The sequence below is a fragment of the Meles meles genome, chromosome 10, assembly GCF_922984935.1.
Source record: "Meles meles chromosome 10, mMelMel3.1 paternal haplotype, whole genome shotgun sequence".
In the NCBI taxonomy this organism is placed as follows: domain Eukaryota; kingdom Metazoa; phylum Chordata; class Mammalia; order Carnivora; family Mustelidae; genus Meles; species Meles meles.
Genome location: NC_060075.1, coordinates 72,931,469 through 72,945,993, shown reverse-complemented (window position 1 = coordinate 72,945,993; position 14,525 = coordinate 72,931,469). Strand labels below are relative to the sequence as shown.

Genomic DNA, 14,525 nt, shown 5'->3' with positions numbered 1-14,525 from the left:
CGTCCTATTTAACTTATTTTTACATATCTTAATTTCATTTTGAAGTATATTCTCTTCTATAAAACAAACCAAAAAGCTAGAAAAAAAAATCTTTTGTGGCTTTGATGAAAAGTTACTATAAATTTCTTTACTAGCATGATCTTGCTTGGTTTTGTTTGAATCTTTTATAGAAAGATGCTTTTAGTTTCTAGTCTGTTAATGAATGAGGAGAAAGATATTAAAGAGCGCTCTTTATCCCATGAATACCAAAAGAGGCTGATAAAATAATTTCCCTTCTATGGTAACTGTGACTCTACATATATACAAATTGATATAGAATCTATGAGTGTTTCTGAAATATTTATCGTATTATTCTGAGGAAAATGAGCATATTAATATGCATGAATAGCCTCTCCTCTCTACCCAAAATTCTACATTTAATATTTTTAATTGAATGTTCTGCTGTTCTATTCATTACGTTTTAGGTAAAAGAGACAAATATGGCATCTCTTCAGAAAGATTTAAGCCAAGTTAGGAATCAACTCACAGAAGCAAAAGAGAAATTATCCTCCTTCTTAGAAAAAGAAGATAAGACTGAGGTACAGGAAAACAGAAAAGTCTGCATATTAGAACCACTTGCTACTAATGTGGATAAAAGTTTGGCATCCCAGATGGAGGGGACCTTCAAGGTTAATAGCAGTAGTCAGACTCCACAAGTTCTTGTTAGAAATGTAGGAATCCAAGTTGATTTACAGAGTGAGTGTTCATCAGAAGAAGTCACTGAAATAATCAATCAGTTTACTGAAAAAATTGAGCAGATGCAAGAACTACATGCTGCTGAAATTTTGGATATGGAATCCAGACATATTTCTGAAACTGAAACCTTAAAGAGAGAGCATTATGTTGCTGTTCAGTTGCTGACAGAGGAATGTGGTACCTTGAAGGCAGTGATACAGTGTCTGAGATCTAAAGAGGTATTTGGTTTTCATAATATGTGTTTTTTCAACGTTGTGTGCTTCCCCCCACCGCCCCAATTCTTTGTTTTTAACAGAAAAAGAAATTTGGGTAATCTCTTCCTTAGATAAAATTGCAGTTTTTAATCTTTCCATTGTGTAGTTAGATAATAACTTTCCACAAATTTGGAGCACCAAATTATTCCTTAACTCATGAATGACTTCTTGTGGTAATATCCATTTGGAAAAAAATTGAAGACTTTTAAACCATGGATAGTTCCATTTATTGTAAAATGTATGATTTAATTGAATCTCTTGTGTTTTGACAGCACTATAAAAGATCACAACTATTCATTGGGTCCTATTTTTATTTTATCAAAGCAAAAAATGTTATGTTTTCTTCTGTGTTCTCTAATTAGGGATCCTCAGTTCCTGAATTAACACATTCTGATGCTTACCAAACTAGAGAAATATGTTCCAGTGGTAAGTTATATACCTTTCTTTTTTGTTGTTGTTTTGCTTTTTGTTTTTTTGTTTTTAAAGATTTTATTTATTCGACAGAGAAAGAGAGATCACAAGTAGGCAGAGAATCAGGCAGAGGGAGAGGGGGAAGCAGGCACCCTGCTGAGCAGAGAGCCCAATAAGGGGCTCGATCCCAGGAACCTGGGATCATGACCTGAGCCGAAGGCAGAGGCTTTAATCCACTGAGCCACCCAGGCACCCAAGTTATATACATTTCTGAAATTTTTTTTAGTACCTACTTAAAAAGTATTTGTTTCTTTTTAATAGTCAGTGGTTGTTTTCTTTATTTTAGATTCTGGATCAGACTGGGGTCAGGGAATTTATCTTACACAAAGTCAGGGATTTGACATAGCATCAGAAGACCGAGGAGATGAAGGTGAAGGTTCAACAGATTCATTTCCGAAGAAAATAAAGGTACTGAAAGACAGTCTTTTAGTGAAATTTAGTCTGTGTGGTTTCTATATTGAACATAGCAGTTTTTTAGAACATACATTGTTCTCTGAAGAGAGAATCGCAAAGCAAGAACGAATCTTTAGAATCTGTTTAGTGTAATTCCTGTATTTTGCAGATAATAAAGTACAATGTATTTAATAATTATTTATCTAAAGATTTTTAAAAATAGTTTTTATCCCTGGTATTTTTGAGTGCCAAAATTATTAAAGCAATCCCCAGGTGTAGAATTTATCTCTTACTTATTTCTTTTGGCCAGATTAGTGGCTAAGCATTAAATCCAAGAAAAGCATATCAGTTAAGTAGAAGGAACTTACAGGTGAGAGCTACACAAAGTCATAGACTTACATCCCCTCCATAAGAAAAAGTCAGTCAGTAGTGGTAGCCTGGTGTTTTCTTCCTACAGTGGCTCTTCCAAGTAGTCTAACTAGATAAAGCCATGTTACTTAAAATTTATATTTCTTTGTATGTCTGTCTTTGAAGAAGTTTTCAGAATTCTGGCCTTTGGGTTTTATTTCTAGGGATTACTGAGAGCTGTCCATAATGAAGGCATGCAGGTGCTCTCCCTCACTGAGTCTCCCTATAATGATGGAGAGGACCATTCTGTTCAGCAAGTGTCAGAATCTTGGCTAGAAGAAAGAAGAGCTCTTCTCAGTACAATCTCATCTCTTAAGGATTTAATTACCAAAATGCAAGTGCAAAGAGATGCCGAGGTACTCAATATTGTGTATCTTAATAGTTTTATATGACTTTTACTAATAATAAGGCACTTTACAGATTAAATTATTGTCTTTTATTCTGTAATTACACATGAATTACTATATATCATTTAAATGTCACAAGCCACACACTTGGAAGCAAATCCATGCTTTTCTTTTGGCTCTACTATTTATTTTGGTTGGTAGATAAGTATTTTAGAGTTTTTTTTAAAACATGCTTATTTGAAAACTGACTTTTGTTTTTTATACTCTGCTAGGTTTATGATGGTTCCCAGTCTCATGAGGGCTCCCCAGATTGGCGAGGCGAAATTCTGCTTGCTCTTCAACAAGTTTTCTTAAAGGAACGCAGTGTTTTACTAGCTGCATTTCAGACTGAGCTGACAGGTCTATGTACTAGAGATGCAGTTGGATTATTAAACTGTTTGGAACAGAGAATAGAAGAACAGGTATTAAAATAAAACTTTGAAACAAAGACTGCTTTTTAATAGTAATAAGCAAGTGAGTTATGGATTACTTTTGGAGAAGGTCTGAAAGTTAAAATTTTAACAGGATCCACTAAGAATATTGGAAAATTATTACCTTAAATGTTTTATCTTATGTTAGAAACTAAGCAACACTGAAAATTAAGGAGCTATTCATCCAACTTAGTTAGAAAAGAGCAACAGAATAAGCCCAAAGAAAGTAGAAGTAAGCGATGGTCAGTTCTCATTGTCTGCAGTAGTTAGATTCTGTAAAGTTGCTGTGACTGCTGAGCCATTGCTACTAGGGAAAATAGCTGTTGGGTTCCTGTGAGCCCCTGGTCATGTCATTTGTCAACCAACCAATACATAATTCTGTTTTGTGTGGGTTTCTTTTTAAAGACACCTTATGTACTAGGTATCACTGATTCATTAATGTTGAACTCATGGCCAAGAGCACTATATAACTCATGTCTAAACGAAGCTTATCACATATATTCTCTGCATGAAATACCATCTTTTTGTGATGAGTAACACTAAGATAGTTCTTCATCTCTGTGCTTAGGGACCTTTTTAAATAGAAAAGTCACCAATAAGGAGTAGAAAAATGCAAAGAAACAAAGCACTGAATAGATGGCACAAAGGACATGTGTTTGCAATCTAAGAGATGAAAGAAAACAGAATGGTACCTAGTTCCACTTCAGCTGCGCACACGCACAGCTGGCACTTTAAATATTTGCCCCTCTGTGTGTGTTTACAAATTACTGTCAAAGCACCACAAGTATTGATTCAGGGTTACAGATAAATTTTAGTGAATAGGCAGATTTGTAGATGCGTAATCCATTCATAATGAGGTTCAGCTGTAATAAAGAAAAATGAAGTTAGCGAAATGCAGTATGTTGGTACAATAGAGAGGATAAAAACTTAGAAAAGTTTCTTCTTTGAAAGACTAATAAGATAGAAACTTTCTGAAGAACTGCTTAAGGAAAGAAGTAAAGCACATTTTTATAAAAAATGAAAATGGGATCATAACTAAAAATAGCTGAGATGTAAAATAACAGAATATTATGAATAATTTTATATCAATTCAAAAACTTAGGTAAAATGAACAGATTTCTAGAAAAATAATCACTTCTCAGAACTCATACAGAGAGAAGTAGAAAAACCTGAAAAGACCTATAACTAGTAAAAAAAAATTGATAGTTAAAAAACTACTAACAACACTTATTGCCCAGATCTTTTTTTTTTTTTAAGATTTTATTTATTTATTTGTTAGAGAGAGAGCGCACGAGCACAGGCAGACAGAGTGGCAGGCAGAGGCAGAGGGAGAAGCAGGCTCCCTGCCAAGCGAGGAGCCTGATGTAGGACTCAATCCCAGGACTCTGGGATCATGACCCGAGCCGAAGGCAGCCGCTTAACCAACTGAGCCATCCAGGTGTCCCCAGATCTTCATTTTTAACTACATTCTCCATTAAAAGGAGCTAGGACTCCTTGGAGAAATGACTGATTCCTGGGCTGAAGCAGAGGGACATATAAGATGAACAGAGAATATCTTGTTTTGCTGACAAGGACTTGCTCAAAGAATGAAGGGAGACTTCAAAAGATCACAGAAGCCAACTTGAAGGAGTTTCCAATGTCCACGTTTAGGACAACTGGAACATCATACTAAATAATGATAGTGACAGATTATAAACCAAAAAGTGGAATAAGAACTCATGGATTCATACTAATATAAATAAATAGATAAAAATTCTTTCTTAAAATAGAATGCCAGAGAGTGGATAGAAGAAATGATGAAGAAAGATCATACTTTATTAAACATCATAGTAATAACTCAAGCAGTAATAATTCAGTGGAAAACCTTACAGATACCACCTTAATCAAGTGATCAGAATTAATATCACCAGTAATAGAACCAGACATCATGTACTTCCTGATATGAAGTATACTACCTCACTTTTGTGCATAACTGAAATCTATGCACAAGCATATATTAGACCAAAACAAATTGAGGCCACTATATATCTATCAGAATGGCCAAAATAAAAATTAGGGGAAATACCAAGTGCTGGTGAAGATGTAGAGAAATTGCATTGCATACATTGCTGAATGGAATGTAAAATGGGAGAGTCACTCTGGAGAGTGACAGTTTCTTACAAGGTTAAATATATGGATACTTGCTGTATGACCTAGAAGTCATGTTATCATAGGTGTTTATCAGAAATGAAAACTATATCTCCACTCCATTAAGACCTATACAGGAACAGTCATAATAATTTTACTTGTAATACTCTAAAACTGGAAACAGCCCAATGTCTTTTGACGGGTAAATGGATAAACAAATTAAAGTACATCCATACAATGAAATACTACTTAGCAATTAAAAAGGAATAGACTGTTGATACTCTAAACCTTTTATACAACATTTGAAATGCTAAAATTATAGTGATAGTGAACAGATCAGCAGTTATCAGGGATTATGGCTGGGGAAAGGTTGTGACTACCAAGGAGTTTCTTTGTGGTGATGAAACAGTTCCATATCCTGATTATGGTGGTGGTGACTAAAACCTAGACATGTGACAAAATTTCAAAATACTGTATACACCAGGAGAGTGAATGACTGTGTAAAAACTAATGAAATCTCAGTAAGCCTTGTGATTTAAATAGAATTGTACCAATGTCTAAACCTAGTTTTGATAATGTACTATAGTTATGTTAGATGTGATCATCAGAGAATACTGGCTGAAGGGCACATGGGAACTAATAAGTTTTATACATTAAATAATAGTATTATGTAGGTGAATTTCTATTTTTATAATTGTACTGTTTGTAAGAGAATGTTCTTGTTTTTAGGAAATATATACTACAGTTCTTAGGGGTAGAGGAGCATCTGTCTGCCACTTATCTTCACACATTTTAGAAAAGAAAAATAATGACGTGTATGTGTGTAGATACATACATACAGAGATATATACACACAGAGAGAGTGATGAAACAAATGTAGTTAACATTTAGAGAATTTGGATGAGCGATACGTGGGAATTCCTTGCACAATTTTTGGAGTCTTCTGTAGGCGAAATTATGTCAAAATAACAAAAAATAGTTCAAAAAAATTTACCCACAAGAATTACACCAAGTTCAAATGGTTTTACAGGTGAAGTCCGCATACATTCAAGGAATAGCTAATTCCAGTGTTAAACATATGCTTCCCATTATTGGACAACTGGGGGAATGCCTTGCAGTTATGTTTATGTTAAGAGTCTAATAATATAACCCTGTTACCAAAGTCAGACAAAGAAAATATAAGAAAGAAAACCTATGGGCCTGTTTTATTCATGAACATAGATGCAGAATTCCTAAACAAAATGCCAAACCAAGTCCTTGTTTATTTTTTAGAGACACAGTCACCTTCTGCTTACTCAGGAATGCAAAGGTAGCTTACCATTAAAAATAACTCATGTGACTCATTACTTTAATGAAGGTAAAATAAAAGAAAGTCTATGATCAGATGGCTTCGCTGGTAAATTCTACCAGATGTTTAAAGAATAATACCAATCCTTCATAGACTCTTAAAATTAAGAAGAGAAGGGAACACTTCCCAACCCATTCTATGAAACCAGTACTGCTCTGATTCTTCTACTTTTTTTTTTTTTTTAAGATTTATTCATTTGAAAGAGAGAAGGCACATGTGAGCAGGGGGAAGAGCAGAGGGAGAGAATCTCAAGCAGGCTCCATGCTGAGCTCGGAGCCCCACATGTGGCTCAGTCTCAGAACCCTGTGATCATGACCTGAACCAAAATCAAGAGTCAGACACTTAACCGACTGAGCCACCCAGCCCTCATTATTACTGAATCTTAAACCACACAAAGACATCATAAGGAAAGGAAACTACTGACCAAATATCCAATGAGAATAAAACAACCACTGGAAAAATGAACAAATGATACAAATAGGTGCACAAAAAAGTATCCAATAAATGTATGAAAAGATACTCAAAATGTACTGTATACTTCATACTATGAAATACTATCTAACATTGAAAATGATTGTGAAATAGAGCTGTATATACCAACCCAGATGGTTCACCAACATGAAGTTCACTTAAATTCATTAAGTGAAAACAAATTATGCAAAGGTGAATACACCATATGATGCCATTTATATAAAGTTTTAAAGCATGCAAAACAGGGGTGCCTGGGTGGCTCAGTGCGTTAAAGCCTCTGCCTTCGGCTCAGGTCATGATCCCAGGGTCCTAGGATCGAGCCTCACATCAGGCTTTCTGCTCGGCAGGGAGCCTGCTTCCCTCCCCTTCTCTCTGCCTGACTCTGCCTACTTGTGATCTCTCTCTGTCAAATAAATAAAATATTAAAAAGCATGCAAAACAATACTGTACGCATGTGTGTATATAAGATAATGCACAGAGCACATGAAAATAACACCAGACTTAGAATTTGAGTATTTCTCAAGCAGGTAGTACAGAGGAAATGTTCAGGGAGTTGTATAGAGGCAGCTTTAGCTGATAGGTGCTATTTCTTGGGCTGTGTACATGAGTGTTTATCATATTCTTCCTGTTTTGTTGTATGTTTGAAAATTTTCAAAGTAAATGTGAAGATTAATAATTAAAAAGTAAATCCTAATGATTAGGAAGAGAAAATTAACATCTTTCCAAAATTTCAGCATGTGTATTCCATTTATGGTTTTGGTGGTTTGTTTTGTTTTTGGTTTTGTTTTGTTTTGTTTTCTGATTTCCTGATTGTTAGTGTTATTATCTTTATAACTCTCTTCATTTGATCTTTTGCTTTGCATTATTTATAGAGTATTGAATATCAAGCAGCTATGGAATGCATCCAAAAAGCAGACAGAAGGAGTTTGTTATCTGAAATACAAGCACTGCATGCTCAAATGAATGGTAGGAAGATGACTCTGAAAAGAGAGCAAGAGAATGATCAACCAAGCCAAGGTATGCTGTACATCAGTCTCACATGATGGCAGCAAATAAGTGAACTCTTTCACTCTGTTTTCCTTCTTTGTATTATTATTCATCTAAAACACATTTCCTTTTAGTCACATTTTCTTCTCATTCTCACATAATGGAAATAATGTTCGTTTTTAAACAGATATATTTAAAACTTAAGATGAATAGGCATTGCTTTGATCAGTTTGTTTAAAAGTAGCCCATTAAGCTCATTATCTTTTTTTGTTTTGAAGTTCTTTGTGAAGATAACCACCTAAAAGAAAATGAAATCTACAATGAAAGTAACTATTTCTTTTTTAATCTTTTTTTATGGTAAACTTAAGTATACGTATAGGAAAGTGCAAAATGCAAAAATATACAGGATAACATCTTTAAATGAATGTCTGTGGAAACTTTACCCATGTCAAGTACCTCAGAAACTCCTTCCCACACTCTACTATGGTAATCTAGAGGGAACCATTATCCTGATTATTCTTTAGTTTTACTACTTATTTGTGTATTTCTAAACCATGTAAGTTTGAAGTTTTCCTGCTTTTGAACTTGATTACTCTGTATGTATTTGTATCTTAGTTCTTTTATCTCTTTATAATATTTTTCTAAGTTACTGCATTTATCTCCAGTTCATTTGCTTTTGTTACTATACAGAATTCTTACAATTTATATATCCGTTCTGTGGTTGACTGTTTGGGTTATTTCTGTTTTTTAGCTGTTAAAACCAGTGCTATTCTGCACATTGTTGCACTATTTTGCTGCTGCATACGTAACATGAGATTTCTGGGTTTATATATTCACTCCCAGGAGTGGAATTGTTGAGTCATAGACTACATCATTTCACATTTATTTTGTAATCCAAAGTCGTCCTGTCAGTGTGTATGCTTGCCAGCTGAGTAGCTGAGTAAGAAAGAGAGTCCTGTTTCTTCACTTATTTGTTGGTAGTTGACAATGTCAGACCTTTGTTGCCAGTTTTATGGATAGGCAGTGGATTGTTACTGTGGTTTTAATTGTGTAATTTTAATGTAATTTCTCTAATTACTGAAGTGGTTTCGTTCATATCATATTGGCTAGCTGGATTTTTGCCTTTCTGGTATGCTCATTCATGTATTTTCCCCATTATTTGGTAGGGTTGTCTGTTAAAATAAATTGAGCTATGGATGGAAGTCAGTAGGGCTTAAAATACAATCTAATTTTCACCAGATCTAATGAAGAGACATTTTGGTCTTCAGTTTTGTTTGATATAATGGCAGAAATACCTATGCTTTTACAGATTTTGAAAGTTATACCATAGTCTCATATTTGTCATTGAACAACTAAAAATTTTACACATCTTCAAATATCTCAGAGAAAACAGGTGTAATGAGGTCATATATATCTTATATTTAGATGTAAGATTAATTGAAGATTATTTTTAGAGACTTGATTAGTATTATTTTACTTTGTTATTAAGTTAAATAGAACCCCATTGAAAATATAGATACATATTTATATTTGTACATCCTTAGCTTCTTCTAAGAAATAGGTTTTTTTTTAAAAGATTTTATTTATTTATTTGATAGGCAGAGATTACAAGTAGTCAGAGAAGCAGGCAGAGAGGAGGGAGCAGGTTCCCCGCTGAACAGAGAGCCCGATGCAGGGCTCAATCCCAGGACCCTGAGACCATGACCTGAGCAGAAGGCATAGGCTTTAACCCACTGAGCCACCCAGGCACCCCTAAGAAATAGTTTTAAAAGCTTACACTAATGGGCTCCTGAGGGGCGCAGTGGTTGTGCGTTCAGCTCTTGGTTTTGTTACAGGTCATGAACTCAGGGTCCCAAGATAGAGTCTGTGCTCAGCACAGTCTGCTTGGGATTTTCTCTCCTTCTCCCTCTGCGCCTCATGCTTGTGCTCTCTCTTTCTCTCAAACAAATCTTTAAAAAGAAAAAAAGCTTAAACTAGCATGATTGTCTTTTAAGGCCAATGTTACTCCTATCTCCTAAAATCAGTGAATTGTAATATAAAGTGATGAACTTTGATAAATTTTTTTTTTAAGATTAATTTATTTATTTGACAGAGAGAAATCGCAAGTAGGCAGAGAGGCAGGCAGAGAGAGAGGAGGAAGCAGGCTCCCCACCAAGCAGAGAGCCCGATGCGGGACTCGATCCCAGGACCCTGAGATCATGACCTGGGCCGAAGGCAGGGGCTTTAACCCACTGAGCCACCCAGGCGCCCCTGATAAAATTTTTTAAGTTGAAAATACATTCAAGGTAGAATGGAGAAACAAAAGAATAAAGAATAGAGTAAAACAAAAGTAAGAGTAAACAAGTAAACGATTAAAAACAAGTAAAAGAGTAAAAAAAGTAAACAAAAGAATAGAGTAAAACAAAAGAATAGGGTACCCCCTTAGACTCTCCTGAATCCTACTGTTAATCCAGCTCTTAACCCCCAGGTAAATATGTTTATCTGCAGACCTTTATTAATGCCTTATGTGTACAAGTTTATATTTTTTGCAAAAGCAGGCTCCTGGTGCATATTTCTTAACATTTTTTTCATTTATTTTACTTAGGGATTTAAATATTTTCATTGTAACAGACTTGTAGCCGGGGTTTTCTTGGTGTTTAAAGAAAAAATTGTGATCCAGTCTTCTATGACAGTAAAGTTCCTAGGGACTCTCTGCCAAGGGGTGCTAAACAAAACCAGCAAGCCATGCTCAGCACTGTAGTCATGGTTACATGCCAAACTCCTGCAAGTACTTTGTGTGGCTGTCAATAATTATTGGCGTTTTTTAATGTGAGCTATTGAAATTCTACTTGAGCTAATACACACTTCTGTGTATAGTATTTGTGAACACCTGGCATTTCTTTTAAGTCATGTCTTGATTAATATATATTGATAAACTGTTATCATTCTTATGTATTTATAGTTCTGAGATCTTGACCATTAGCACTATGAGGAAAATATTCATGATACGTATTTTTATGAATTGGCAACTTTGACTGTAATCTTTTCACATTTGCTTTGCAGTTATCTCCTAAATCAATAATCAGTTCTCATCAATAAAATAGTTATAACCAAATATGGGTTGTAAGATTGTAATTTAAGTATTAATAATTTTCCACTTAGAGCTCTTGGAGTACAATATACAGCAGAAGCAGTCTCAGATGCTGGAGATGCAAGTGGAGCTCAGCAGTGTGAAGGACAGAGCAGCAGAGCTGCAGGAACAACTGAGTTCTGAGAAAATGGTGGTTGCTGAGCTGAAGAGTGAACTTGCACAAACTAAACTGGAACTAGAAACAACACTCAAGGCACAACATAAGCACCTAAAGGAACTAGAAGCCTTCAGGTATGTTAGGCTTCCTTATTATAAACCTATTTGGGTGAAGGAAATGGAGTAATTTTAATCACAGACATTGTGCAGATCTTATAGAAACATAACATTATACATAAGATGTCAATAACTTGAAACTTCGTTATTTATAGGAAAAACTACAGTGGAAAGGAAGAACTCCCAAATTTTTCCAAATGATAAATTCATGATTAGGTATTGGCATATTGTGTGCTGTGAGTTCACTTCTATTGGAGACTTACTGTATAAGATAAATAATTTTTACTTCTATATTACCACCAAGTAATTTGAAGTGATATTTATGATGTCAATAAAATTTGTGGTTCATCTACCTAAAATATACAAAATGTTTTAAAATATAACGCTTGTGAAAAGGATAAATTGTTGGTATAAATAGTGAGATACTCTGCTTGCCAAGGACACATTAACAGTGGTAATTTCCACTGCTTTCCCTTCAGTAAAAGACAGAGGAAAAATTTTATTAATGTTATTTTGTGAAAATAAATTGTTTACAGTGCTAAATAATAGTTAAAAGTTGTATTACTAGAAACAGTTAATTTGAAATAAACCACAGTCAGAAATCTTTAATCCTCATGTGGCTAGTATTTTCCTATTAAAGAGCTTATAATATGGCTCCACTTCTCAGTGGAAGTTCTTTCTCTCAATATAAACTTGGTTAAAGTGATTTTATAAAAGTTCAGTTGTCTCTCATTTAGGTTGGAAGTCAAAGATAAAACCGATGAAGTACATTTGCTTAATGACACATTAGCAAGTGAACAGAAAAAGTCCAGAGAGCTCCAGTGGGCTTTGGAGAAGGAGAAAGCCAAACTAGGACGCAGTGAAGAGCGGGATAAAGAAGAACTTGAGGTATTGTTACCTTTGTCTTTAAGTGTCTGTGGAAAACCCAAAACAACAGAAGAGAGAAAGTCTTGAGACTTTCCCTCTTTCTAAAATGTCAAGCTTAGACTCTACGAGGTACAGTAAGTTGTTTACCGTATATGGAATACTATTGTGTTTTCTAAATATCTATCTAGGAAATGCTAATAGTGTGATGCAGTTTTGTTTTGCTACATTGAGGGTTGCATACAGACTGTTCTGCTACAATGTATGTTTAGAGAATTTGAGGTAGTGCATATACAATTTGATAAATAGCGCATCCATTTCAGTTTAACTCCCAGGAGTTTTGGTTCTAGTTTTCTCCTAGGCAGGGGAACAGTGACACCGTTCTACCAGCAGGAGCCCTCACTGTTACATTTTTAAAAAATTGAAAATGAAGCCTCTTCACTCCAAAGAGGCACAGCCCAGCCTTGCACAGCTCACAGCTCAGGGCGGGTTGTACTCCACCCACAGAACCCATGTTTATGGTGGCCCCGCTGGCTCAGAGCTCTTCTTCCATTCACATGTGGTGCTCACTAGCTGTATGCTAAAAAAAAAAAGTAGCTGGCATTTCTGCCCTATTACTTTTTGTTTTGTTTTGTTGGGTTGGGTTTGTTTTTTTTTTTTGAATGTCCATCTTAGTAGCCTTCAGGCATAGGGAGTTCTCTGCCTGGCAGGATAGGATGTCCCCTTGAGTGCTGATTTCTATTTTTTATTATTACAGATTTGTGTAAGTTTTCAGTAGTTTGTCCCTAACTCTGCTTTCCCCATAAGCCCTGTTATTTTTTTAATATGTGACATTGGACAACATGAGACTTTTCAGGAAATCATGTCACATTATATTGGAAATATTTATATTTTTAAAGGTCATTATTTCGAGGGCGGCCAGGTGGCTCAATGAGTTAAGCCTCTGCCTTCAGCTTGGGTCATGATCTTGGGGTCCTGAGATCGAGTCCTGCATCGGGCTCCCTGCTTGGCAGGGAGCCTGCTTCCTCCTCTCTCTCTCTCTGCCTGCCTCTTGGCCTACTTGTGATCTCTCTCTGTGTCAAATAAATAAATAAATAAATCTTTTAAAAAAAAGTTTATTTCGAGACGGAATATACTCTGCTTCATATTTCTTGACTAGATATGATTAATGTTTGGAGAGAAAGTATTATTTAGCTTATCTATATTTTGTTTATATTCTTTGATGAAAATCATCTGGTTGTCCAAATAATTAAGCTCTAACCATTGAAAATTTAGTAACCTGGATAATCAGTTCTATTACTAAATACTACCAACTTAGTATTAATAAAGGATAATTGTAGTATACTTATAAAGGATTTTTAATAATATTAACAAATTCTTAAATTCAACTTTCTTCTACAAGGATTTGAAATTTTCCCTTGAGGGTCAGAAACAAAAGAATATTCAGCTAAATCTACTTTTGGAGCAACAGAAACAACTACTTAATGAATCACAGGAGAAAATAGAATCACAGAGAGTGCTACATGAATCCCAGTTATCAGAAGAACGAGAACGAAACTTAGAGCTTCAAGTACTTCTTGAATCTGAGAAAGTTCGAATACGGGAAATGAGTAGTACCCTGGATAGGGAGCGGGAATTGCATGCTCACTTGCAGAGCAGTGATGATAGTGGGCAGCCTCGGCCCTCCCTACCCTCTGAGGACCTCCTTAAAGAGCTACAGAAACAGCTGGAGGAGAAACACAGTCGCATAACAGAATTGTTAAATGAGACCGAGAAATATAAACTGGATTCTTTGCAAACAAGACGGCAAATGGAAAAGGATAGGCAGGTTCACAGGAAGACGTTGCAGACAGAACAAGAGGCCAACACTGAGGGACAGAAAAAAATGCATGAGCTCCAGTCCAAAGTGGAAGATCTCCAGCGCCAGCTGGAGGAGAAAAGGCAACAAGTCTACAAGTTAGACCTTGAAGGAAAGCGACTGCAGGGAATTATGCAGGAATTCCAGAAACAAGAACTAGAACGAGAAGAAAAACGAGAAAGTAGAAGAATTCTCTATCAGAATGTTAATGAGGTAAATTGATACTGTTTTAAAATATTTTTTAAAAGAATACTACAGCCCTTTGAACATATAATTTAGTACTGAACTAAATTATTTATTTTTTTTAAGATTTTATTTATTTATTTGACAGACAGAGATCACAAGTAGGCAGAGAGGCAGGCAGAGAGAGAGGAAGAAGCAGGCCCTCTGCCGAGCAGAGAGCCTGATGTGGGGCTCGATCCCAGGACGCTGAGATCATGACCTGAGCC

At 35.4% G+C, this 14,525-nt stretch overlaps 1 protein-coding gene across 12 annotated transcripts in view; it reads left to right on the top strand.

Moving 5' to 3' along the window:
* AKAP9 (A-kinase anchoring protein 9) overlaps positions 1-14,525 on the top strand; it is a 171,587-nt gene that overhangs the window by 140,083 nt on the left and 16,979 nt on the right. For 7 of the 12 annotated variants that reach the window (XM_046021086.1, XM_046021091.1, XM_046021084.1 and 4 more), the window contains 10 exons: positions 465-953; positions 1,352-1,415; positions 1,747-1,868; positions 2,426-2,617; positions 2,881-3,069; positions 7,897-8,041; positions 8,290-8,337; positions 11,153-11,372; positions 12,092-12,242; positions 13,621-14,289. In XM_046021086.1, the coding sequence (XP_045877042.1) occupies positions 465-953; positions 1,352-1,415; positions 1,747-1,868; positions 2,426-2,617; positions 2,881-3,069; positions 7,897-8,041; positions 8,290-8,337; positions 11,153-11,372; positions 12,092-12,242; positions 13,621-14,289 (2,289 nt within the window). The remainder of the gene's footprint in view (positions 1-464; positions 954-1,351; positions 1,416-1,746; positions 1,869-2,425; positions 2,618-2,880; positions 3,070-7,896; positions 8,042-8,289; positions 8,338-11,152; positions 11,373-12,091; positions 12,243-13,620; positions 14,290-14,525) is intronic. The other 5 variants (XM_046021090.1, XM_046021088.1, XM_046021085.1 and 2 more) reach the window with 2 other exon arrangements.